The 25,755-nt window shown below is 43.9% G+C and overlaps 1 protein-coding gene across 3 annotated transcripts in view; it reads left to right on the forward strand.

Annotated features, from left to right (window-relative positions):
* SCRN1 (secernin 1) overlaps positions 1–25,755 on the forward strand; it is a 73,226-nt gene that overhangs the window by 24,150 nt on the left and 23,321 nt on the right. Inside the window, exons 3-6 of one of the 3 annotated variants that reach the window (XM_077996972.1) lie at positions 1,848–1,936; positions 11,526–11,550; positions 12,242–12,423; positions 23,502–23,704. In XM_077996972.1, coding sequence (XP_077853098.1) covers positions 12,287–12,423; positions 23,502–23,704 — 340 coding nt within the window. In that variant the 5' untranslated portion in view covers positions 1,848–1,936; positions 11,526–11,550; positions 12,242–12,286. The remainder of the gene's footprint in view (positions 1–1,847; positions 1,937–11,525; positions 11,551–12,241; positions 12,424–23,501; positions 23,705–25,755) is intronic. The other 2 variants (XM_028845906.2, XM_015133781.3) reach the window with 2 other exon arrangements.

Genomic DNA, 25,755 nt, shown 5'->3' on the forward strand with positions numbered 1-25,755 from the left:
GTTATCATAGTTAACCCGCCCCATATTGCTGCTGGACATTTGGGTTGTTTTCAGGCTACTGCTATTACAAACAACACTGAAGTGGATAACAGCCTTATGCATCTGTCATAATGTCTGGCCTCAGTTTATATATTTTTATCATGATAAAACATTATCCATTAATTCTTATTTTGAGTCTTTTAAAAATACTATTTTTGTCAGTATTTCTTTGGGATACATGCCTAGAAATGAAATTGCTGGGTCACAGGTAAATAAAAATGTAGTTTTATTAAATATTATCAAATTTCCTTCCATAGGTGGTGTACCATTTTGCATTCGCATCAGCACTGTATGACAATGCCTGTTTCTTCGTATTCCCAGAATGTGTTGTCAAACTTTCACAATGGCAATTTTATGTTAATTGTACTTTCTGCCATTTTACTAAATTCTTTTATTGGTTGTGTCAGCTTTTATCATTGATTCTCTTGGGGTTTCCAGGTATATTGTTATATCACCCGCACATAGAGACTGTTTAGTTGTTCTTCTGTCTTTAATTGTTTTCTTGTTTTATTGCTTTGGCTTAATATCTTCGGTTTTATGTTAAGTAGTAGTAGAAATAGTGGTTGTCCTTGGCTCTGCACCTGACCTGAGTGGGGCTGTCTCTAGTGCTTCCCTATTAAGTAAGCTGGTGATTTTGGGATTGAGATTTATGTAGTTTTGTGTGCCATTGCACCTGGCTTATGTTAAAAAGTATACGTAAGCCGGGTACAGTGACACATGCCTATCGTCCCAGATACCCTGGAGGCTGAGGTGGGAGGATCACTTGAGCCCAGGAAGTTGAGAGTAGCCTGGACAACATGGTGAGACCCCATCTCTTTAAAAAAAAAAAAAAGTATACATGAATTTCTATTTTGAGTATTTCTAAAAATAACAACTCAGGAATAGATATTAAATTTTGTTAGGTATCTTTTCAGTACTTATGGAGATAATCACTTATTTTTTTCTTTATATTTATGTGACAAATTGAACCATCTTTGCATTCAAGGCATAACCTTCTTGGTTATGTTTTATTTATAAGTATATTTACCTGTGTGTGTTTCTCTGTGTGTGTGTGTTTAGATGGTAATTTGAAATGAAAATCTGCAGAAAATAAATTAGGGCTAGTAAATGAAGAAGCTCTTTTCACTGCATAACCTCTCTTCTTTGGTGCTCTGTGCTTCACAAAATAAACTGATTTTTCTGATGTTTGTGCTTGGTTTCAAATAGGCACTCATCAATTTGTATTTTCTTTTTTTTTCTTAAACTCTTCCATTATGTCCAATGTGTATTTTATTTTCTTATCTAAATCTTAAATCACTGGCTCTGTTTCAGTTCTTTAAAAGCAGTAATTAGCACCAAAGAGGAACAGAACTCTATGAGGGGCTGCTTATTTTACATGAATTTAACAAAGGCACTGAAATGAACAGACAAGTGGGCAGGACTTCACATGGGCTGTCTGGATGATCCGGTGGCAGACTGTCTCCTACTGGGCTTTCACCAGACCCACTTTCCTCTCTTACTGAGCCACTAACTTAATAAAAACCCCTGAAACTTTAGTGGAACTTTCCTCTCCTACAGTTGAAGAAGAGTGCTAGGTTCCCTGGTAAGCATGTTAGGTTTTAAATGGGTATTCATCAGTGAGTGAATGTTCACGTTATTTGGGTTCAAATGTTTCTCTCTTTTCCTGGAATAGAGTGGACTCTGTGTGGATAAAGATTGCTGGTTTGAGTTGTTACTGACCTTCCCTGTCTGTCCTTCCTGAACATTTCTACCCTTTTTTTCCTGAGAGACATACAAACTAAAATAATCTTTGATTTTTACATGGGCAGATTTAAGTTCCCAAAGGTGGCTGCACCAAATCCCATCCCACGTGCCCTTCTTCCAGTGCAAAGGGCACTCCTCCCATGAAGAGGGAAAGGTGAGTCTACGCCCTTCACTCTCACTGTGAATCTTTGAGGGCTTGTGATTGCTCTGACCAGTGGAGCATGGTGGAAGTGATGCTCTGTGACTTCCAGGGCTGGGCCATAAAAGGATACAGCCTCTCTCTCTCTCTCTCTCAGTCTCTCACTCTCTCTCTCTCTCTCAGTCTCTCACTCTCTCTCTCTCTCTCTCACTCTCTCATTCCTCTCTCTCTCTCTCTCGCTCCTCTCTCTATCGTTCCTCGGTCTCTCAGATGATTCCAGGCCCCAGACACTGGAGTGGAGACGCATTATCCTTGCTATTTGCTGTTCAAATCCATGAGCATTAAAAAAGTTGTTTTATACCACTAAAGTTTGGGGTAATTTGTTAAGTAGCCGTAGTAACTTCAAAAATCACACAAAGCAATTTATAAACATGTCTGAAATGAATATTTCAAAACATTTTGTTTTCTTTTTTGGAGGATAGGCTACATAACTCTTATTTTACTCTCATGGTTACAATTATTTTAAGGGCGAGGCTAGATTTCTTTTGCTAGTTAACCAATAGTATATGATTACTCAGGTATGTTTAGGTTAAATTCTATCCCCTTCCATAAGTACAGTGTGATATATACCATAATTAGCCTCTAAGGCAGCTCTGACCTCTCTTCTGAGTTCCATACCTGTGTTTTGAGCTTCCTCTTTGCATTCCCACTTGCATATTCTGCAGGTGAAATAACCTCACAGGTAAGAAAGCAAATTCATTTCCCCCAGCTCATATATCCCTGTTGCTCTAACAGCACCATTGTCGGCCACGTTTATGCTAGAAGCCCACAGGAAACATTGACCCTCACTTCCCCCTCTCCCCATCCCCAGTGCACAGGGACATCTGTCACTGAGTCCCGCTGCCCCCTCTCTTGTGTGTCCATCTCCTCCCCGCTGCCCCTGACTCGTTCAGACTGAGTCCATCTCTCTTCTGCTACAATCTTCTTATTCGTCCCTGGGTCTCTTTCTCCTGTTTCTTCTCCATACAGGGTTACCAAAATTTTCTTCCCAGAACATAGCTCCATCACTCCCTTGCTGAAAAATATTTCGTATTGTTTAAAGGATGAGAGTCCAAGCTGATTTGTATGCCATTCAGAACTCTTCCCAACTGGCACCCTGCTCTCTTTTCCTTTCTTTTATTCTCTGTCTTTCTTTTCTATTTTAAATTAATAGACTATTTTTAGAGCAGTTTTATGTTTACAGAAAAATGAACGGAAGGCACAGAGTTCCCAAACAACCCCTTACCCTGCCCCCAGTTTCCACTGCTAGTAACGTCTGGCATCAGTGTGGTACATTTGCTACAATTGATGGGCCAGTATTGACACAGTATATATATATATTTTGTTTTTTGAGACAGAATCTAGCTTTGTCACCCAGGCTAGAATGCAGTGGCATGATCTCGGCTCACTGCAACCTCCAGCTCCCGGGTTCAAGCGATGCTCTTGCTTCAGCCTTCCAAGTAGCTGGGATTACAGGTGCCCACCATCATGCCTGGCTAATTTTTGTATTTTTAGTAGAAACGGGATTTCACCATGTTGGCCAGGCTGTCTTGAACTCCTGACCTCAAGTGATCCACCCGCCTTGGCCTCCCAAAGTGCTGGGATTATGGGTGTGAGCCACCGAGCCCGGCCTGATACAGTATTATTAATTAAAGTTCATAGTTTATACTTTTTGTGTTGTATATCCTGTGGGTGTACCTATATGTGTAATGACAAGCCATTGTAGAATCATAGAGAATACTTTTGCTACCTAGAGGTTCTGCGCTCCACCAATTCACCCACCTACCCTAGCCCCCAGAAATCACTGATCTTACTGTGTCCATGCTTTTGCCTTTCCTAAAATGTCACATAGTTGGAATCATTCAGTGCGTAGCCTTTTCCGATTGGCTTTTTAAACTTAGTAATGTGCATTTAAGGTTTCTTCCTGTCTTTTCCAAGCTTGATGACACATTTCTTTTTATCACTGAACAATATTCCATTGTCTGGATATACCAGGTTATTTTTCCATTCACCCATTGAAGGACATCTTAGTTCATTCTAAAGTTTGGCAATTATGAACATAGGTACTATAAATATTTGTGTGCAGTCTTTTGTGTAGACATAAGTTTTTAACTCATTTGGCTAAAGACATTTTAAAATGCAGTTTTTCATTTTGAATAGGTAATCATATGTTTATGTGGTTCAAAGATTGAATGATATTTAAAAGGTTCACAGTAAGAAGTCTTCCTCCCTTGTCTCCATCCTGTATAACTCTTTTTATTAATTTCATGCATATCCTTCCAGTATTTTATGCAAACACACAAAAAACTGAATATCTGGCCTTATATTCTATTTTTGTGTGTGAATGCAACACCTTATGTACACTACTATTAAACATGATTTTTTAATATGTAACTTTGAACTTACAGAAAAGATCTGCACTTTCCTAGTTTCACTTAATAACATTTTCTAAAGATTTTTCTATATCTAGAGATTGTCCTTATTTTTTCTTACAGGTACATAGTAATCCATTGTGGAGATATACCGTAGTTTATTTAATTAGCGCTCTATTGGTGGATGCTTGGGTTCTTTCCAGTGTTTTGCTAGTCCAGCAAGTGCAGCTGTGAAGAACCTTGTACATAAGTCATTTTGTGCATGTGTAGAGATAGCCATTGGATGTACTTCCAAATGTAGCATCATTGGGTCATAGGGTAAAGCTTTTATAAGAATTGACCTCCATAAGTGTTGTATGATTTCCTGCTTACTTTTCTATTCTCATTCTTAGCTGAGCCCTCTCAGCTTGTACTCTAGGCCCCAGCTACACTGAACTGCTTGCCATTTCTTGAACAAATAACACACTTGCCATTTTTCTGTGCTTTTGCTCTTTCTGTCCTTTGCTGAGAAGATCCTTCTTCTTCCCTCCTCTCATTTACTTCGTAGACTTCTGTTTATCCTTCCAGGCCTCAACACCAATATCCGCTTCTCCCTTTAACCTGACACTCCACTATGCATGTCAGTTGAAATTTACAACCACCTGAAACTAGGAGGATGAGTTCTGGCCCAGGAGAGAGGGGTCCTAGGTTTGTGTTTTGCCTCTCCCTTGGTAGGGTCTTGGGCCTTCGAGCATCTCTGAAACTCAGTTTCCTTATTTGCCAGATAGAGATCATAGTACTCCCCTCTGCCTGCATTACAGGCTTTAGTGAGACACACGTGAGCTGATGCATGAAAGCACTTTGTAAAGCTTTAAGGAGAACATTGGGAAGAAGGATTTTTTTTTTTAAAGAATGAACTAATGTTGAGAATTGCTGTGACTCCAGGTCTCAGTTCCAAAACTATCTTTGGCACATCACATACTGCTGAATCTGCTTTTCAAACTTACTCTTACCCCTTTAGTTCCCTCACAGTTACTTCTGTCTCCATCTCCTATACTTGTCCCAAGTACAGAATGATGGGTTCTTTCCATATTTAGGTCTAGGAGCCACAATTACTATCACGTAACTTTTATACAAGCAACTATTAAAATACAGACTTTTAAACTATGAAGAGTAAGAACTTTTCGTAAAAACCCATCTATTCCTCAGCCATTTCATGACATTTTATTTTATTTTATTTTATTTATTTTATTTTATGTTTGAGACAGAATCTCACTCTGTCACCCAGGCTGGAGTGCAGTGGCACAATCTCAGTTCACTGCAACCCCTGCCTCCTGGGTTCAAGCGATTCTCATGCCTCAGCCTCCCAAGTAGCTGAGATTACAGGCATGCACCACCATAGCCAGATGTTTTTTGTATTTTTGATAGAGACAGGGTTTCATCATGTTGGCCAGGCTGGTCTCAAACTCCTGAGCTCAAGTGATCCACCCACCTCAGCCTCCCAAAGCGTTGGGATTACAGGCGTGAGCCTCCACGCCCAGTCCAGTTCATGACATTTTAAACACATATCCTGAAGTTTCCCTAGAAACCTCATACTCGAGTGTTGAGGTCCCAGGAAATCATTTTCTGAGAATATAACCCTCTATTATATAATTTAGTATGTAATAATTTAATTATATAAATTATTTAATAATTATATATACATAATTATATTATTTAATAATTATATTGTTTAATAATTATATGAAACTAATTATATAATAGATGATTATATTTTCAGAAAATGATTTCTGGGACGTCGACACTCTCAAGTATGACGTTTCTGGGGAAACCTCTGGACACATGCAAAAATCATGCAAAAAATCTTGTGGACTACTCATTCTTCCACTCACCCATGTGCCAACTGATCCTCCTTTCCAGGCGGCTCTCCCTTCAACTTGTCCACTTAGCCACCCTCTATCCCCCTGTCAGTCAGTCCCATCCAGCCATCATCTCCATATATCAAATTCACTGTACTTAAGACTAGAAGAGTAAGAAATAAGATCCTCCAGCACAGAGTTCCTCAGTTTCCGAAATTACACTGGATATTTTTTTTCAGCTGCAGTTTGCAGATTGGAACATCCTAATTTTATATTCTTTAGTCTTTCCCTTGTGTATTCTGGGCTTTTAATAACATCTCTTTTGGTTGCAGGGTAGGATGGGTAAATAGGTATCAATATTTGAAAGCGCCTCTGTCCTCTCTGAGGATGCATCAGAGAACTCATCTCAACTTGACCCCAAGTCCTGCCCTCCCTCTAGGTAGACGTGTTGAAGAAGCAGAGGAATAACTTCCTGGATTATGGTGTGCAGGTGTGTGTGTGTGTGTGTGTGTGTGTGTGTATGTGTTTGTGTGTGCCTGTGTATGCATGCATGCTAATGGATGATACAGGTCCATTCTTACATGGTTGAACCTTCTATTTAGGAAAAAAAAATGGATCCAACATTAGACTTCTTTTCCAGAAAAACAGTGGGATTTTGGCTAAGGTTTACATTACTTATACTTGGTGTCCAAGAGGCTAATTATACCAGAATTTATGGAGACAGAATTCTTTATAACAAAGTTAGATTTGACACATAATATTTTTTAAAAGAGTCTTTCTTTGTTAATAAATATTGTCTTCATTATTTCCTTTTTAAAGTCTTTATCATTTCCTCATTTTTTTTCAAATTAGCTTAAATTTTTGTCTGTTTTCCACTACATGAAATACTGTATGGATTCAGTGTCATCAATGAGTTTATATAACTTTCATGATTTGGGGAAGGCTTTTGGTAGATCATTTCCCCTTTATCATTGAAAATATTTACAAGAAGAATAGAAAATTACCAGTTAATGATGGCTGGTAGCATTGTTAGTAAAATTGTCCAGATGGAGGCTGTGTTTGTGGTGTGTGGGGTGTGTGTATGTTGTGGGGGTGGGGGGAGCTGAATTTTAATTCTGAAAATTATTTCTTACAATAGGAAAGTACAAGTCAGTCTGGAGTCAGGGAGAGCTGAGCAAAGCTTCATGACCACTGGACAGATTTGCACTATTCTTTCCTTCCTTCCTTCCTTCCTTCCTTCCTTCCTTCCTTCCTTCCTTCCTTCCTTCCTTCCTTCACTGGACAGATTTGCACTATTCCTCCCTTCCTTCCTTCCTTCCTTCCTTCCTTCCTTCCTTCCTTCCTTCCTTCCTTCCTTCCTTCTTTCCTTCCTTCCTTCCTTCCTTCACTGGACAGATTTGCACTATTCCTTCCTTCCTCCCTCCCTCCCTCCCTCCCTCCCTTCCTCCCTCCCTCCCTCCCTCCCTCTGTCCCTCCTGCCTCCCTCCCTACTCCCTCCCTCCTTCCCTCCCTCTCCCCGCCACCTTTCTTTCTTCCTTCCTTTCTTTCTTTTTTTGTTTTCTTCTAGCCAGCTCCAGAATCTGGAGTCCCCAGTCTTATATGGAGTCAGAAGTGTCTCCCTCACTTCCAAGAGAGCATGGCTTAGCAGAGGACTTCCTTCCATAATGTCCCCTTTCCCAAATGCATTTCTGATCTCAGACCTTTGCATTGTTCCTCCCCAAAGATCTTATGCTTCAGTGAAATAAAAAACAGTTCTTCTAAAGTATGGTTGAGGATGTTGTCCTCTGATCTCAGCACCTTCTTTTGTCTTTATTTAAACGTATATGAACCTTAAGAATACATTTCCTAAAACCAGTCAAACAGCAGGCAAGACACTGGAGCAAAAAAATAAAATAAAAACAAACACGCAGGGCATGGTGGCACACACCTCTTGTCCCAGCTACTTGAGAGGCTTAGAGGGGAGGATCGCTTGAGCCCAGGTGTTGGGAGGACAGCCTGGGCAACATAGTAAGAGTTCATCTCCAAAACAAACAAAAAATACACACACACACTCACATATGTAATTAAAAATAAATCAAAAACCCTCAGTGATAATTATCAATGTTCCTTTAGAGCTACAAATTTGTGAAAGCTAAAAACATCTCTCCAAAGCATCCCATTTTCCTTGCCATCTTCCCCCACCCTGAGAAGTTTGGCTGACTCATCACCTCATCTCACAATGGTTTTTGCTGGTGGTGCCAGGGTTGTGTTCACCATCTGAGTACAGTACGAAAGGCACAATGGTTGTGTTTCATTAATTGAAACGTCTATTGTGTGAGTGTCTCTGTTTCCCCTTTCACTGGGTGGTATCCAGAAATAGTGTGTGTTGGAATGTGGATGGGGTGAAGTGACGGCATAAAGCTGATCTTGCTTTTTCATTTCCGACGTAATCACACAAAATAGTGAAGGGCTTGCTCTGCAGAATTGTTTTTGTCTTTGGCTCTAGGGTCTTTTCGAGGCTCATGTTTTCTATCCTCCAACCTAACCTGGCGGGTGGTCCCTGAGAGAGTGGCAAGCTCAGGACAGGCGGATCCTTGGGAACCCCCTGATTAGCACTGGGCATGCTGACATTTAGAAGTATGCTTCTGCACACTCCTGCTCTGGGCATTCTTATATTGTTATGTGACTTGGGCACCCAGAGGTCACACTAACTGACAGATTTGTTTTATGAAAGGCTGGGTGGGAGTGGCCGTGGGGCAGAAAGACCAATTGCTCATCTCTTTCCACAGTTCACTTTAATAACCAAAGCTGAGACCAGAACCATCTCTGTAAAGATCCATCTTTTAAGTGGTGAACACTTTCCTTTTTTCTTTTTCTTTTCTAATAGAAATTAAGCTAGGAATTTTGAGTTGGGGAACTAAATTGTTTTTGCCACACAGAAAGAAGATGTCAGGTGCTTTTTGGCTATTTGTACCTGGAGAAACCTCTTTTGCTTCCTCAAATCTGACTTCTCTGGCTCATTAATAATGTGGCAGTTGTAAAGGTGGGTGGATTTTATATTTAAAAATGGCTGTGGAGTTCATGTTCTAGATGGCTGACTTTACCGAGTTTAGCTAATTAAATTTTGTGTAAGTGTTCCTGATTTTGTGAGATTTGCTCCCAAAGTGGGATTTTAAGTAGCCAGTCTATCTACATGAGACAAGTGTGTTTACCCCTCCCCCAGCTCACCTGGTTGTGATTAGCCAGAGTTAAAACATAATAGAGCAGGTGTGAATGGCTGTCATAGAAGAGCCCTTATGAAGCCCATGCTCTGTGGCCTGTGACAAAGATGCAGCACGGGGCATGTGTTCCAGGCTCGGGGCCTGGCTGCCTGGCTGCCTGGCTTTCGGTCTGGTGCTTAGGAGGGCTGATTGGGCCCATCTGGCTACTTGGGGATCCCCTTCCTTCCTCACCATTCTGAGTTTGGCCTGAAAAGCAAGTTAGCTGCATATATTTTGAACTCCTACGAAGACCATCTGGTCTTTTTGATTCAGTTGTCAACATTTTTTTAATCAGGCAGTCCGTATTAAGCCCTTGCAGTTCTGTGCCTTAATGACATCATGGCAGCTCCCCCACGTGGCACAGCAGACACCTCTCTGGACTATGGAGACCCTTGACATGCCCCTTCCTCTCTTAAGTCCTTAGCCACCTTGATGGCTGGCCCGTTTTTTAAAGTCAACTCAGATTTCTCCCACTTGATCCAGCCTCTAGAGGACCATGCGGATGTGTTCCTCATTTCTTTGAACTTTTACCTTCTATGCTCCCTTAGATCTTTGTAGTTTCTCCATCCATCCACTCAGCCACCCATCCAAAAAAAGGCTTATTGATGTCAAATATGTATCAGACTTGGGGTATGTCAGTGAATTAAATAACAAAGATATCCCCTTTCCCTCTTGGGGCTTACACTCTAGCTGGGGGAGATAGTATACATAAACAGTACATGCAATAAGTCTATCAATTCTATAGTATTTCAGAAGGGGATAAATGTAATGGAACAGGAAAGAGGAAAAGCAGAGCAGGGTTGGGTGGATCAGAAGGGCAAAGCAGGAGGCAGTGGCAAGATGCTGCAGGAAGGAAGCAGGCAGGCCTTGGAGACCCTGAAGCTGGCCTGGGCTCATAGGAATTTGTGTGCATGCTTTTGCCTTCCTCCCCAACCAAAAGGACAGGGCCTGGGCCTCCTCACTGATTTCTGCTTGCAACATTTAGCACAAAATGCTTTGCGTGTAGTTGGTGCTCTGTAAATAATTGAGAAAATAGAAATGAGTGTGTAAAAATGAATTTGAGGAAAAATAAACCATTTCCTAATTTTTACTTCTTTTCCTGCCCTTTTAAAAACCTGTATAATAAATCTGTGCTTAAGAAGCTGAGATTAGTTTCCTATTTACTTGTTGCTTTCAAGACAAAAGTTGTCACTGGCACAGGGGTTTTGGAAAGTGTTGGTCAATGCCTGGACTACTTTTTGACATAGAGTGCAATGTTAAGATGTAAACGTCAATTCCATTTCAGAAGAGCACAGAGGAGCAGTTTGATTACTGCTGTGGCCAACTTTGTGCTCTACAAGAATCATTATTATTTTTTTGAATAACTTACTTTTGGGAACGGCGTAGGGGACAAATCGTGAGTATATTTTATTGTCAGTTTGCCATGAAAAATTCAAGAGTCTCTTGAAAACCTCTGGATATAATTAGCTTTCAGTTTGCAAATATTTATAGAGTTAAATGACATTATCCCAGTGCAGAGCAACACCTAACATGAATTGTGCAGAGCCAAAGTCACCTGACCAACGTGTGTGCCACACGGGTTTCAGCTCTTACATGAGGTTTAGCAATTATGGGAAGTCAATACAGAATAGCTTTGTGGGCTGCATTCAGTCGATATAGCTGGGTCTTGAGTTAAAAAAAGATCTAAGACTGCTGTTGCTTTCAGCTGCCCAGTTTAAAATGTAAATGACTCCTGCAGCTGATAAAATTCTCCCTTGAGAGCTCCAGAGCACTGTGTAACTTAGAGACTTGAATTCAATACAGCATCCACCACACAAAGAGTGTGTCATAGGCTCATAGAATGTCAGAGTCAGGAGGCCCCCATGGGGAAGCTAGTTGCAGGTTCCTCTGCCATGGGTCACAATGTGGGGAGGGAAAAGGGAAGCACAGGAGGGCGAGACTCTGAGGGTTACCCACACCCTGGTCCCAGGCCTGTTCCTCCCTTTGCCTGGACATACTTGGCCTGATTTTATTGTGCTTATGATTCTGTGTAAGAGTTTGTATGAAGAAAGTGTTCTGAGGTTAAAAATACTTGGGAAGAAATAGTTTGACTCAAATTAGCTCCCTCATTTTCCAGGTAAAGCCACCGCAGCCTGGAGAAGGTAAGATGCCCCACTAAGTTGCATGTTCTGCAGTTCTGAGAGCAGCTGGAGATGTACCTCCGTGGGACTGTTTCCTTCTGTGTCCACCTTCTTTGTCTTAGTGTGAGGATCAAATGGGACAGACAGGAAAGCCCACAGTGTAATGCAGTAGTTAAATGCAAATGTTATGATCCTTTTCTGTTTTCCACCACTAGAGCAACCATGTAAGTTATCAAACTGTGTTACAGGAAACCCCGATGGTCCTTGCAGGGGGACTCAGGGTTCTGCTTTCTTTAGACAAAGATCTTCCCTTTTATCTGCTTTCTATCTTAGGCTTCTAGATAAAGTTTCTTTTGAAGGTAGGGCTCGTAAATAGCTGTGTTCAATATTGGTGAATGCTGGCAGCCGCCTGTGCCTGTTGAAATGGGCAGGCTTAGGATGTTCAGGATGATGACTGGCTGAATAGCTGGTTCAAGATGATTGCCCTATTACGTGAGCACCAGGAATAGATTGGCATGAGCCACACAGACTGAAACTCACCATGGAGACTTTTGAGCTGCGTTGTGAAGATTTAAGAATCAGGGTATTCCCAAGGCCTTTTATTTTTTGGCTCTGTTTGTAACTGATACGATGGTACAGTATAAGTACCCAGGTGGAAATGAGGTAGTACCTGACAGGTGATGCCGTTTTCTTTCCTGTGGTTGTTTTTCAGTGCACTTACATTTCAATCGACCAAGTTCCGAGGACCCATGCCATAATGATAAGCAGACCCGCCTGGCTCTGGGGGGCAGAAATGGGAGCCAATGAACATGGAGTGTGCATAGCCAATGAAGCCGTCAACACCAGAGAGCCAGCTGCTGAGATAGAAGCCTTGCTGGGGATGGATCTGGTCAGGTACTGCACGGTGATTCTTTGAAACAACTTCCCAGAAAAGGTTGGAAATGGGGACAGGATGTATTTCTTCCTAAACTTTGCATTTTTTAACATAATCCTTCCAAAGATGGTGTGTGCCTTTTGATAGAAACTTTAAGATGATGGGGTAAATGAATGGATTACAATGGATTCAATACATGGAATGTTGGAATGTTATTTAACAATAAAAAATAATCAAGTGGCTGGGCATGGTGGCTCATGCCTGTAATCCCAGCACTTTGGAAGGCCAAAGCAGACGGATCACCTGAGGTCAGGAGTTTGAGACCAGCCTGGCCAACATGGTGAAACTCCGTCTTTATGAAAAATACAAAAATTAACCGAGCGTGGTGCTGGGCGCCAATATCCCAGCTACTCAGGAGGCTGTGGCAGGAGAATTGCTGGAACCCGGAAGATGGAGGTTGCAGTGAGCCGAGATCACGTCATTGCACTCCAGCCTAGGCAACAACAGCAAGACTCCATCAAAAAAAAAAAAGAATCAAGTATAGATACACACTAAAGCATAATGATCATGAAAACATTATACCGAGGGAGAAGCCAGACACAAAAGGTCCCATATTATATGATTCTATTTATATGAAATATACAGAATAGGCAAATCCATAGAGGCAGGAAGTTAGATTAGTGGTTGCCTGGGGTTTGGATGTGGGTGAGAGAATGGGGAGTGATTCCTAATGGGCATGAGCTTTCTTTCGTGGGTATTGAAAGTGTTCTAAACCTTAGATTGTGGTGATGGCTGCACAACTTTGTGAGTATACTAAAAACCACTGAACTGTATAGTTTAAATGGATGGATTTTATAGTACTTGAAATATATAATATATATATAAATATGAAAAACCATAAACCAGAAAAGAAAAATTGAACAGAGATCACTTCCCTCCTTTCCTCTCTATGTCTCAGTTGTTTTTTCCTCCTTTTTCTCCTCTCCCAGCCGCTATACAGCAGAAGGAACCTGCTGTGCGAGCTGGATAGGGCAGGAATCTTTGTCTGTACACTCCTGTGTTATAAGCACTGAGAACTGTGTGCCTGGCCTGTAATGAGTGATCAATAACTGAATTTTGAATGAATGACTAAAGTAGAAGGTAGGCTGGAACAAAGCAACATTCTGAAATGCCTTGTTTTGTCCCTGAAATAGTGAATTGAAATAAAATCATGACATAGTTGAAAGAAGATTGGGCTGGGAGCTGGAGTTCTTGGCTTTTAGTGTGGATGTACCGAGTTACATCACCTCTCTGGGCCACAGTTTCCTCATTTTTTCAATATGAGGTCTAGACTGGATGACTTCCGAAGAATTCCCAAAGCTAACATCCTAGAAAAAGGAATGGGGTTGGACTTTGGTTTTGCAGGGGAAATGGCACATTTAGACAGCGGCCTCGGAAACTCACTCCTCTGCCACCTGATGGAGAGGTCTGCCAGGGACACCCTTTTGGTAGCACAGTGACTTCCTGCCTTTCTTACCTTTCCTTACCATTCCTCATTCTTATAAACTCAGCAAGAGCAGCTTGGGAAAAGGCAGAAAAAGCCAGTTTTTAAAAATCAGTTATTTATAGCTAGTCTTCTCTTGATTCGCAAAATGAAATGTATAGAATACCAAGAAGTTTTGAGCTTATGTTTTGACAGCTCTCCAGTATTTTTTATTGTATTTGCAGTATGGGACTAATAGAACAGGCAAAATTACCATTTTAATAGTTGATTTCTAAGGGACAGTGGAAGAGGATTTTTTGACTTTCTTCAGAGCCCCTGATGTATCTTTTTAAGATTATCAACCAATAAAGCAACAGGAGTTTACTGAATTCTACTTTGTGCTAGACTCTGTGGGCACATGAAGCAGCTCAAAGCTTCAAAGGGATTTTAGTCTGGTTGCAGGAAGAAGAAAATTGAACAATGGAAATTGTAAGAGTAATATAAGAAGATAGTGGGAGAGAGGTAACTCAAAGTAATCTGAGATTTGATGCCACGTGAATGGCACAGAATTCCATGGTGTGGCCTTCAGCAAACACTGCAGGATGTTCACAGATTATCACAGACTGGTCATATTTGTGAATGCTTTGAGGGGGAGGTTCATTTGACCTGAAGCTACAAGGCTGAGGGAGGTAGACAGAGAAGATAGTTTGTCACAGACTTGGCATTGTGATAATTAGCAAGGTCCGGAGTAGATGACAGGATGAGAGTTTAACCTTCGCCATATAACTTTAACTCCATCTTGGGCTAGCCATGTCCAGCTATTGCAATAAAAAGGGTGTGAAGAGGACCTGTCACTGGTAGATTCTTCAGGGTGGGGATGGACAACTGGAGAGTGAGCAAGGTGGTGAAGAGCTTCATTGAATGACAGAACAGCTCTCAGGAGACCCAAAGTGGGTAGCTCCATTCTGCACCTTAAGTGGATCTTTGAGTTCAGGGTCTGGTTTCACCTTTAAAGCAGCTATGATCAGTTCAGCCAAGCATAGCCAGATTTTGAAGGGTCATTTCATACCAACAAAATCTTAAAAGTAACTCATGCTCATTACCCAGCATTCTCTCTCTCTCTTTTTTAGACAAGTCTTGCTCTGTTTCCCAGGAGTGCAGTGGTATGATCTCGGCTGACTGCAACCTCTGCCTCCCAGGTTCAAGCGATTCTCCTGCCTCAGCCTCCTGAGTAGATGGGATTACAGCTGTATGCCACCACACCCAGCTAATTTTTGTATTTTTAGTAGGGACAGAATTTCACCGTGTTGACCAGGCTGGTCTCGAACTTCTGACCTCACATGATCCGCCTGCCTCAGCCTCCCAGAGTGCTGGGATTACAGGCATGGACCATCACATCCAGCCCCAGATTTCTTTTTTAATGATTTAATTCCTGTATTAATTTTTAAGAAACTCCAGATGATATTGATACTGCAGGTCGAAAAACCACAGTTTGAATGGCAAGTTCTAGGGTAGTGGTTCTCAAAGTGTGGCTGGTGAACAAGCATCGCCTGGGAACTTGCTAGAAATGTAAATTCTGGGTCCCTACTTCACACTGAGGGGCCAACAACCTGTTTTAACAAGTTCTCCAGCTGGTGCTGATGCATGGTTATGGTGAGAACCACTGCTCCAGGGGAAACTTTCTGTCAGTTGGTTGCATTCTCTTAATTTGGGGCTCAGTGCCTCCCTAGGTATTGCTGTATAAGGAACCACTACTTTCTCTGGCCTTGCTTGCACTCTGTGCCTAGTGCCAGTTCCTCCCTGGACAGCTCCTATGAGAGCAGGCTATATCCATTTCACGTGCTCTTTCAAGGGCCTGCTAGACTGTGGTTAATTATTCAATGAATACAGCACTTACCCCTATACTTATCCTGGTACTTTGTACTTTCCAGCAGCATGTGAAATCCAACCTCAGCTCAAAGAGACATAAGGGAATGACAGTAGTAATGTAATAGGCAGTGATTTTAAGATAAAGGTATAATTTGTGTATGTTTCCTAGAGGCTTATGGGAATGTAAGCGTTAGGCAATACTGTTTTTATAATGTGTTTTCAGTGACATTTATCTGAAAGCTAAGCTTCATCTGTTATTTTTGATTCACTGTTCTCTGACCACTAGTCCCTTTCTCCTGAGGAAGAGGCACATAAAGACATGTACACATTTTTGCATGTTTCATGAAGTTGGTTCCAAGTAATGAGTAGCCAGTAGAAGCTAACATAAAAGTGGGAATTTGGCCAGGTACACTGGCTTGTGCTGTAATCTCAGTGTCACATGATCCTTAGGGTGTTGCTTTTCCAGCCAGAAACCTCTGTGGCTGGTGGCACCTTTGCCTGAGTTTTGGTCAGGCTGCTGGGTTTTTTCTACCACTTGACCCGGCACGCTGTACTCAGCTCACGCTACTGGCCTGGATCTCATGCCTTCCAAGGGCAAGCCAGGCACAGAGGGATAAGGGGTATGTGAGCAAGCATGGGGTCCAGCCACTGCACACAGCCAGGTGTGCCAGCTACAGCAGGATGGGCAGTTCTAGGCGTCGGCACAGGCGCTGGCACAGGCGCTAGCTCTGTGCGAGGCTGCAGCTGGACCAGGCATACTGCAAATGGCTTCCACTGCAGTCACCAAGGAACATGATGGTGCCTGGCAGCTTGGAAATGCCAGGAACTGCAGAGCCCCAAAGAGGGTGTCACAGCCCTGGCTCGGGGAGCCCCTAGGTCTGGACTCCCCAAAAGACTGCAGCTCTTCTCTCCTTGTCATCACCTGCAATGTGGCAAATGGTGGGGGATGGGAGCATGCTTCAGCACTGTTTGTATTATAGCTCTTTCAGTTCCACCATTTGGCAGATCCCAAGTTCTTGTCCCATGTTCAGGAAGAATGAGATACATGGACAGCTGGAGAGTGAGCAAGGTGGTGAGGAGCTTCATTGAGTGACAGAACAGCTCTCAGGAGACCCAAAGTGGATAGCTCCATTCTGCAGGCAGGTCATCCTGACGAGTATCCAGCTCTCAGCAGAGAGGAGACCTGTAGTGGGTAGCTCCCTTCCACAGGCAGGTCATCCCAGCGAGTCAAGGAGGCCCAAAGTTGGTAGCTCCTTCCTACAGCTGGTAGTCCCAGTGTCTGTGTGAGTCTGGCTGAGTCTGGGGTTTTTATGGGCTCAGAAAGGAGGAAGTGCTTGCTGATCGGGTCATGGGCAGGCCCGGAAAAAGCACCGTAAGTTCTCACTCTGAGCTGCGTACTCTACCCGGAACTGGCAGTCCAGGCTTCAGGCCGTTCCTGGCTTGAGGGTGGGGTTTCACTGGAGACCTGCTCTTTTCCCAGGAACCTGTCTGCCTCCTGCCATTAACATGCCATCCATAGTGCCTAGGTTTTTCATCCTGGGGGGCACTGGCAGGCTCACACTGAGCTGCCCTCAGCCCTCCCAACCTCCCTCCCGTGCTTATTGGTGCCCAAAGTCTGGAGAAGCCCAGGGCGGCAGGGGGCTGGCATATCAACACCACCTGAGCATGTGCACACCCAGCCAGGTTGCGATAGCACCTGGGCTCAGCCACAACTGTGCTGTGCACTGGAGCAGGCGCTGGGAGCAGGAAGAGGTCAGGGAGCAGGAAGCAGGTACTTCCAAGCCTATAGGGGCAAGGGCTTCCTGGGCTCCTGACAGCACAGGGATGCCCAGGTCCAGAGCAGCTGCAGCTGTGCCTGGGAGCATGGGGCTCCCACCCTGCCAACTCGGTAGGGGTCGGGACTCCCACCAGCCTCACAAAGCACGCAACCCAGGCCCCGCCTCCCCATTGCAGCCGGCATCTTCACAGTGGCTCCTCCAGATGGGCCACCACTGCTATCACCAGCACTGTAGGAGGCGAGTCATGAGGATCACTTGAGCCCAGGAGTTCAACACCAGCCTGGGCAACATGGCAAAAGCCTGTTTCTACAAAACAAATGCAAAATGTAGCTGGTTGCACTGTTGCATGCTTGTAGTCCCAACTACTTGAGAGGATGAGGCGGGAGGATTGCTGAGTCCATGAGGTCAGGGCTGCAGTGAACTAGGATTGCACTACTGTACTCCAGCCTGGGTGACAGGTTGAGACCCTGTCTAAAAGAAGGAAAAAAAGGGCCTGACATGGTGGCTTATGCCCTGTAATCTTAGCACTCTGGGAGGCCGAAGCAGGAGGATTGCTTGAGCCCAGGAGTTCAAGACCAGCCTCAGCAACATGGTAAAATCCTCTGTCTACAAAATATACAAAATTAACCCAGTATGGTGGCCCATGCCTGTGGTCCCAGCTACTTGGGAGACTGAGGTGGGAGGTTTGCTTGAACCCAGGTGGGGAGGTTGCAGTGAGCTGAGATCATGCCACTGCACTCCAGCCTGGGTCACAGGACAAGACTCTATCTCCAAAAAAAAAAGAAAAGAAAAAAAGGGAAGGAAAGAAAGGGGAATTTATTTTCTGGATGTTAGGGTGCATTTTTTCTTTTCTTTTTTTTTTTTTTTTTGACGGACTCTTGCTCTGTCACCGAGGCTGGAGTACAGTGGCACCATCTCGGCTCAGTGCAACCTCTGTCTCCTGGGTTCACGCCATTCTCCTGCCTCAGCCTCCCGAGTAGCTGGGACTAACCACCACACCCAGCTAATGTTTTGTATTTTTAGTAGAGACAGGGTTTCACCGTGTTAGCCAGGATGGTGTCGATCTCTTGACCTCTTGATCCGCCCGCCTCGGCCTCCCAAAGTGCTGGGATTACAGGCGTGAACCACCACGCCCAGCCTAGGGTGCCACTTATAATCCAAGGTCTGTCAGACATGATAGGTCTGGGCCTCAACATGGATGAGAACTAGGAAGCATTTGGAACCTCTTTGTCAGAAGTATGCTGGTAAATGTTTAATAACCAGCCTGGTGGAGGGAAGGGGCAGCACTGTTTGAGTCCTTTTTCAATTTCCTTAGTGTAAGTACTCCCACCGTAATGGGTTTCAAGCTACCAACAGTTTCACAACTGGCTCAAAATCCCTAAAATTTAACCATCTGCTCTCCAAGCTGGTAGCAACTGGCTCCAGCAGATTGCTGCCTTCTTTCAGTGTTTCTTGCCCTTTCTTCCCTTTGCATAACTACTTTATTCTTTTTTTTCCTGCACACTGACTTTTGCTACTCCCATTTGTGTTTAACAATGGCACTAACACCTAGTCAATTCCAATATTTCAGAACATCTTATAATTCTGGACACATTCCATCAGACCTTCAGCATGTTAAAAATCACAAAAGTCCTTGACAAAAGGCCAGTGTGAAAATTTGGAAAGGTCTGTAATTTGTCTTTAGGTTGTTGGTGAATGTGAGGACTCAGGTGATTTAAAAGGAGGCTCAGTCACCATTTGTAGGCAGGAGGAAGCTGTGTAACCAGAGTTACTATTTCCTGAACACTATGGTAAGACATGCTTTGCACGTATTATTTCATTTAACTTTCACAGTCACCCAGTGAAGTAGGGCTCCTCCCTTTGAGAGGTGAGGACACTGGAGCTTAGGAGGATTAAAGGAGTTGCCCAAGGCCCCAGAGCTAGAAGGCGGCTAAGCCAGGGATCCCAGGGCCTGCTAACCTGAGAGAGGCCACTCCTCTATGTGGTGGAACACATTTTACTTCAACTGTCAATGACACAGGAATTTCAGGACACTGAGAGATGGAGATAAGTCAAAAAGTTTCACACGCTCTTTCCCTAGATCACCTTCACATCCATCACTTGTGTTATTACTCGTCTTAGTCCATTTGGGCTGCTACAACAAACATACCATAGCCTAAGGGGTTTAAACTACACAAATTTATTTTTCACATTCCTAGAGACTGGGAAATCTGAGATCAAGGCACCGGCAGACCCATTGCCTGGGGAGAGTCTGCTTGCTGGTTTGCAGACGGCCATCTTCCCCTGTATCCTCACATGGCAGAGAACAGAGAAAGAGGATGTGTTCTGGTGGCCCTTCTTTTAAGGGCACTAATCCCATCATGGTGCCTCCACCCCTCATGACCTCATCACCTCCCAAAGGCCCCGCCTACCATACCATCCCACTGGGGATTAGGCTTAACATATGAATTTTTGGGGGAAACCAGGGGGACAAGCAATCACTTCACAGCATTGCCTTCCTGCTTCCAGCCCTCTGGCTGAAGGCTGGGAATTTCCAATTTCCAAAAGGTCGTGACCCCAGAAGGGCCTGGCAGACTGCTTGATTGTGGGGTGGAGGAAGATTATTTGCACCTGAGTCTGGCAAGAATACCAGGCCCGTCTCTCCAAGGGGGCAGTGTTGCCTCTTTTTATTACTTTTCCCAAGTCAGTGATTATATGTCCATGGCAAATCTAGTTTTACCTGATTTGAGATAGAAAGGGACGGGGTCTCCTAATCCATGGAGGCACAGATGTTGAAAAGATAAGCAGAGTTTCTAAACAAAGGGGCTTTAAGCAGGGGAAGTACAGGTGTGACCCATCTTTCTCAGTGAGATGTGTTAACTTTTCAGGAACGGGCAGGGTGAGCTTGACATACCTGTGAGAAGGTCATGGGCTCCCAAGGAAAGATTGTCCCATAAAACTAGTAATTGAATTCAGGAGCATCTAATTCCCAGGCCCAGAACAAGCTGGACAAAGCACACACTTTGGAAGGATTTGAACTGCACAGAAGATAGATGTTACAGTGGGACTCTAACCTTGGCCCGTTGAGTTTCTTCCCCTTCCTTGTCCTGGTCCTGCCCATGCGGAGGGGTAGCAGCCAAAGTGAAATTAGGCATGGGGCCAGAGAGCACTGCCCTCTTCTGGGAATCACATGAATCTGCCCCATGTAGGAGGTGAGACTGTTGGGAATGGCTTTAACATAGGCCTCTGGATGCCGAGTGACTTGCGGCCCCAGGTCTCTCTGGCATCTCTTCTGCACCCAGTGCCATGGGATTCATCTGCATTTCTCAGTTGCAGAGGGTGATGGTGTAACCCTGGTGTTATTCACGGCCCTTGTCCTATGGAGCAGTAGCTCTGTCCTCATCGCACGGTAGGAAGAACAGGTGGGAATAATCAGGTGGGACAAAGGGGTATCTCTGACCCACGGTCCTGGCACAAGGGATAGGAGGGTGAAATCAGAATTAGGTCTGTGGATAGTGCTGAGGTCCTGTTGCCAACTCTGCCAGAGGACATCAAAGTCAGCATGGGAGGGCAAGTGCACGTGCTAGGGCCTCAGTGTGGAATGCACACAGGCAGAACATCAGAAGAGTGCACTAGAAATCAAAAAAGATAAGTCACAAGCTCCGAAGACGGGGCTGTTACAGCTGACTGTGTATTCACATGCTCCTAGCACATGTTTGCACGGGCAAGTTGGGGCCCTGCAAAGGCCCTGGGAACAGGATTCTGCCTGGAATGTCTGCATGAGGCATTGTGACCAGGGGGCTACCAGGGACCTGTGGAAAGGAGGAAGGAGGCCTTTGAGTGTGCACAGCTTGGGCTTCCAAGAGGCACTCACAGCACCTTTGTTTGTTCCAGAGCCTCAAGATGAGTGCCTGCTTCTGTTCCTTCTCTTTGGAGGAGATGACATTGACCAAAGGAAAAGTCAGCTGAATTCAATCTTCTAATGGGTTTATTCTTTTATCCCTCTCCTAAGGTTTTAGGGTTCAGCTTTGTAAATCACTGCCTTGTAACCGAGTCTTGCTACATAAGCTTAAAATGAGAAATGTCAAATGAATTGTCATGTAATTATTTGACTACAAACACAAGCTGTTATAATAATCAGCCTATAGATTAGTTGTATTAGCTTTTCTTCTCCCTGGCAGCATAGTGAAATATCCCTTTAGGAAGCATCAAATTAGATAAATTTGAATAGTTGTTACTTTTCAAGTTGAAAATTCACCAAGAACTGGCTTGTACCACCATTGTAGTAGTGCCATTGCCCAGGTTCTAAGACTCCTGTGTTCCTGCCACCTGAATTATAATTCGAATGAACAGATGAATAAATGGACACTTCCTGAGTACATGGCATGTACCATCCTCTTTCATAGCAGCCATAGAGGGAGGTGGTATTGTTTTCAATCTGCAGATGAGAAAAATCAAGGTTTGGAAAGGTCACATTACTGAAGATCATAATGGCAGTGAGTAGCAGAGCCAGAACTAGAAGCTGGGTCCATTTATCTCTGAGTCATGTTTCTCTGCCACAGTGTTCTACCTCCAGAAATTTACTGATCACTTTCCTGGTCACAGGCACTAGCACTGCATATTTTCATGGATGTTATCTCATAAACCTACTCTTATAGCAACTAAATGATGTGGGCATTCATTTTATAGATGACATAAAACTGAAGTTCAAAATATATAACCTGCCCAAGGTCACACAGAGGGAAGTACTGTGCAAGAGAAAATGAGGAAGAAGCAAAAGCGGGAACCCCTGATAAACCCATCAGATCTTGTGAGACTTATTCACTATCACGAGAATAGCATGGGAAAGACCGGCCCCCCAATTCCTTTTGGGTCCCTCCCACAGTAAGTGAGAAATCTGGGAGATATAATTCAAGTTGAGATTTGGGTGGGGACACAGCCAAACTATATCAGTGCCCTCTTTAAAGGGTTTATTAATTGGAAAGGCTGGAGGGAGATGGATGTCTCACTTCAAAGGGAATACATATTCTTTTGATGACTGAAGCTGTAAGCCATACCAATAGACGTAGGCTGATAGGTAGGAGGAGATATATGTAGAAAAGACTGATTATGTCTCAACCAGTTGCCCGTTCCTAGTAAGGTCTCTGAGACAGAGACAGAGGACAATGTCCTCTCTGGACACAGGATAATGTCTGGCATTTGAACACTTTTAATAAGTAAGCAAAATCCCTGGTGTAGAATAATAGAGATCAAGGCCAGACTTGGCCTTAATTTCCTTTTGCCCAGGTTAGAGTCAGGAGGGAGTACATGCCACAGAGAGGTGGTTGTGTAAGGGCTAGAGCTGAGCCGGCCAGCTCTGTGGGAGACACAGTCAGAAGAGGGGAAGACAGACAGGGGCCTTCCAAGAGGGAGAAGCCACTGGGGTTCCTGATTTGTCTGTGTGGAAGGGAAATGACGAAAGACAGAAAACACCCCTATGATTTTTTCTTTCTTTCTTTCTTTTTTTGTTTTTTTGAGACAGGGTCTCACTCTGATGCCCAGACTAGAGTGCGGTGGCATGATCATGGCTCACCGCAGCCTCGACCTGCTTGGCTTAAGCAATTGTACCACCTCAGCCTTTCAAGTAGCTGAGACTGCCAGTGTGTCCCGCCATGCCTGGCTAATTAAAAAAAAATTTTTTTTTTTTTTTTTGAGGAAGAGGTCTCACTATGTTGCCCAGGCTGATCTTGAACTCCTGAGCTCAAGCAATCCTCCTGCCACTCCCAAACTGCTAGGATTATAGGCATGAACCACTGCACCTGGCTATCCCATATGGTTTTTTAAGCAAATATGTGAGAAGTGTATTCTGAGATACAGTGCAGTTAATCAGTTTGCTTATTGTTCTGCAGACTTAACATGTTTACATGTGTTGGCATGCTTCATAACTCGGCCTTGCCCAGTCTTTGGTTACTCTAGTAACAATCCTGTGGTATGAAATGACTGAAGTATAGTTCTGGTTTCCTTCCTGCAGGCTTGGTTTAGAAAGAGGGGAAACAGCTAAAGAAGCCTTAGATGTCATTGTCTCCTTATTGGAAGAACACGGACAAGGTGGGAATTACTATGAAGATGCAAACTCCTGCCACAGCTTCCAAAGTGCATATCTGATTGTGGATCGTGATGAAGCCTGGGTGCTCGAGACCGTAGGGAAGTACTGGGCTGCTGAGAAAGTCACAGGTGAGCAGGTGTGGATGGTGGAGAGTTCTGAGGACAGGGAAGGCCACAGAGATGGGGGTGGCCTGCATGTACAGTGTCAGACCTGGAGGAAAGACGTGCTGTTGCGGGTCCTCTCTGTGTGAGACTGTCATGCTTTGGCATGCCTCTCATTTCTGGGCACCTCCAAGAAGAGAACCTGGAGTCTCCTGAACCTGGAGTCTCCTGAACCTGGAGTGAAGCAGTCTTCCAACATTTCGTATTTTCTATTTGCTTTCTGGGAAGAGCCTGCTTTTGACTACCAGGAATTCCATGACTTAAACCACTACTCTATTAATTGGCCAAGAGAATGGTGACTCTTCTTGTGTAATAGGCCAACAAGTCCCTTCCCTGAACAGTAACCCCTTGTCATCCCCAACCCTGTAGATCTTTGTGCTTGCCATGGTTCTCTAAAATAGGAGTTTAGATCTGTGTGAGGACCGGTGTGTGCCGCTCTGGGATTTCTCTGTGAGTGAAGTTCATCTCTCTCACAGTGAGACAGTGTTTCTAGAAGAGCAGAGGACTAGATGGTCCACCCAGAAGGATTTAGTGCCTGTAAAATTGCTGCTCTGCGGCCCTTGCAGCATCTTGCTTCTAACACAGCCCTGGGGAAGGAAGTGTTAGGGGTGGGAGCGGTAGTTTTGTATCCCCACCTCAGCATCCTCATTTTCTGGACAGGATGAGATCCCAGAATGGGTTAAAGGGCTTCCAAGAGGACTAAGTAGTCCTAAGAGGGAATTGGCCCGAGCAGCTCCTTGGGACTGGGTAGTGACCACATGGCGTGTGCACTGCCATTCTTCCCTCCTATGCTGGTGGTGGAGGAGTAGGTTACAACACTCTTCTTTCGTTGAACCTATTCTTGGCCTTTGTATTTTTCTTAACTAAATTTACCAGGAAGTCTCTTCCAAGTAATCCAAAATGATGTTGGGGATGAAACTTGTGTGCCATCCCTATCTTAGGGGTGAATTGAACCAAATTTGACCCGAGTTAGAAGCAGAAGATCCATCACAGTAGATGGGAATCAAGCCTGTTTTCTGTGCACAAAGTTAGTTCAGTGTTCAGGGCTTCTCTGGATGATGGGTACATTGTACTCTATACAAAATTGCCCCAGTGAGGCAGTGAATCTAGACTGTGGCTTCCTGGCCAAGCTGTACGAAGGCTGTGTCTGTCTGGAGGTGGGGGTGGCCTCTTTCTATCTCACAAGGGTGCAGAATGGGCTAGTGGTGTCCGTCAGCAATCATGGAGAGTTTCTCCACCTCATATGCCCAGCATGTACCCACCCACCAGGGTGTGTACCTACTCGCCCAGCTCTTAAAGTACTTCTAGAACTAAGGCAGCCAGTGCAGCCCACCAGGTCTCCAACTCTCCTGCAATGCAGGAACTTAAAACTCCTTGATAAAAATCCCTCCTGAAATGAAGTCTTACTATTGAATGGTTCCATCAAGAGTGCTAGTAATCCATGCTTCAAAGCAGTCATATTGCTTTTAAGTTGAACCTAACACTTTTTGATCTATGACTACATTTCAAAAGCCGAGCGTCTCTTCACACTGTAGCTTAAAAAATTACACACAATGAATTCTGCCGTTAGTTAACTAAATATTTAAATAAAGAAGAACCCCAGCCATTTCTTGGACTCATTGACTTCATGTCGTCTGATCCTAGCAGCGGTGTGATGGATTGCAGTAAGATTTAATGCACTCCGTCTCCCAAAGGCTAACATTCTTGAAAGCAAATGGCTGCTATAAATCTGCCCACTGGGAAACTAATATCTGTAGAGTCACTTTCAGGAGTATTTTTTTAATAGCTTAGTATGAATGATGTCAAAATCACTTGTTTAGGCCAAAACTGGTTTTTATTTTTAATTGTTTATAATTGTACTTGTATGGTCCTCTCTGAAAAGATAAATGACAAAGGACCAATGCCCACCAGCCAGGAATGCTTATTTTGGAAGTGTAAATCAGTGAAGCAAAACATACTGGAAGAACTTAGTCCAGCACTGATCCTGCCTCTAGGAACTGGTTTTCAGGCAGTGATGG

This window comes from Macaca mulatta, chromosome 3, assembly GCF_049350105.2.
Source record: "Macaca mulatta isolate MMU2019108-1 chromosome 3, T2T-MMU8v2.0, whole genome shotgun sequence".
NCBI classification, from domain to species: domain Eukaryota; kingdom Metazoa; phylum Chordata; class Mammalia; order Primates; family Cercopithecidae; genus Macaca; species Macaca mulatta.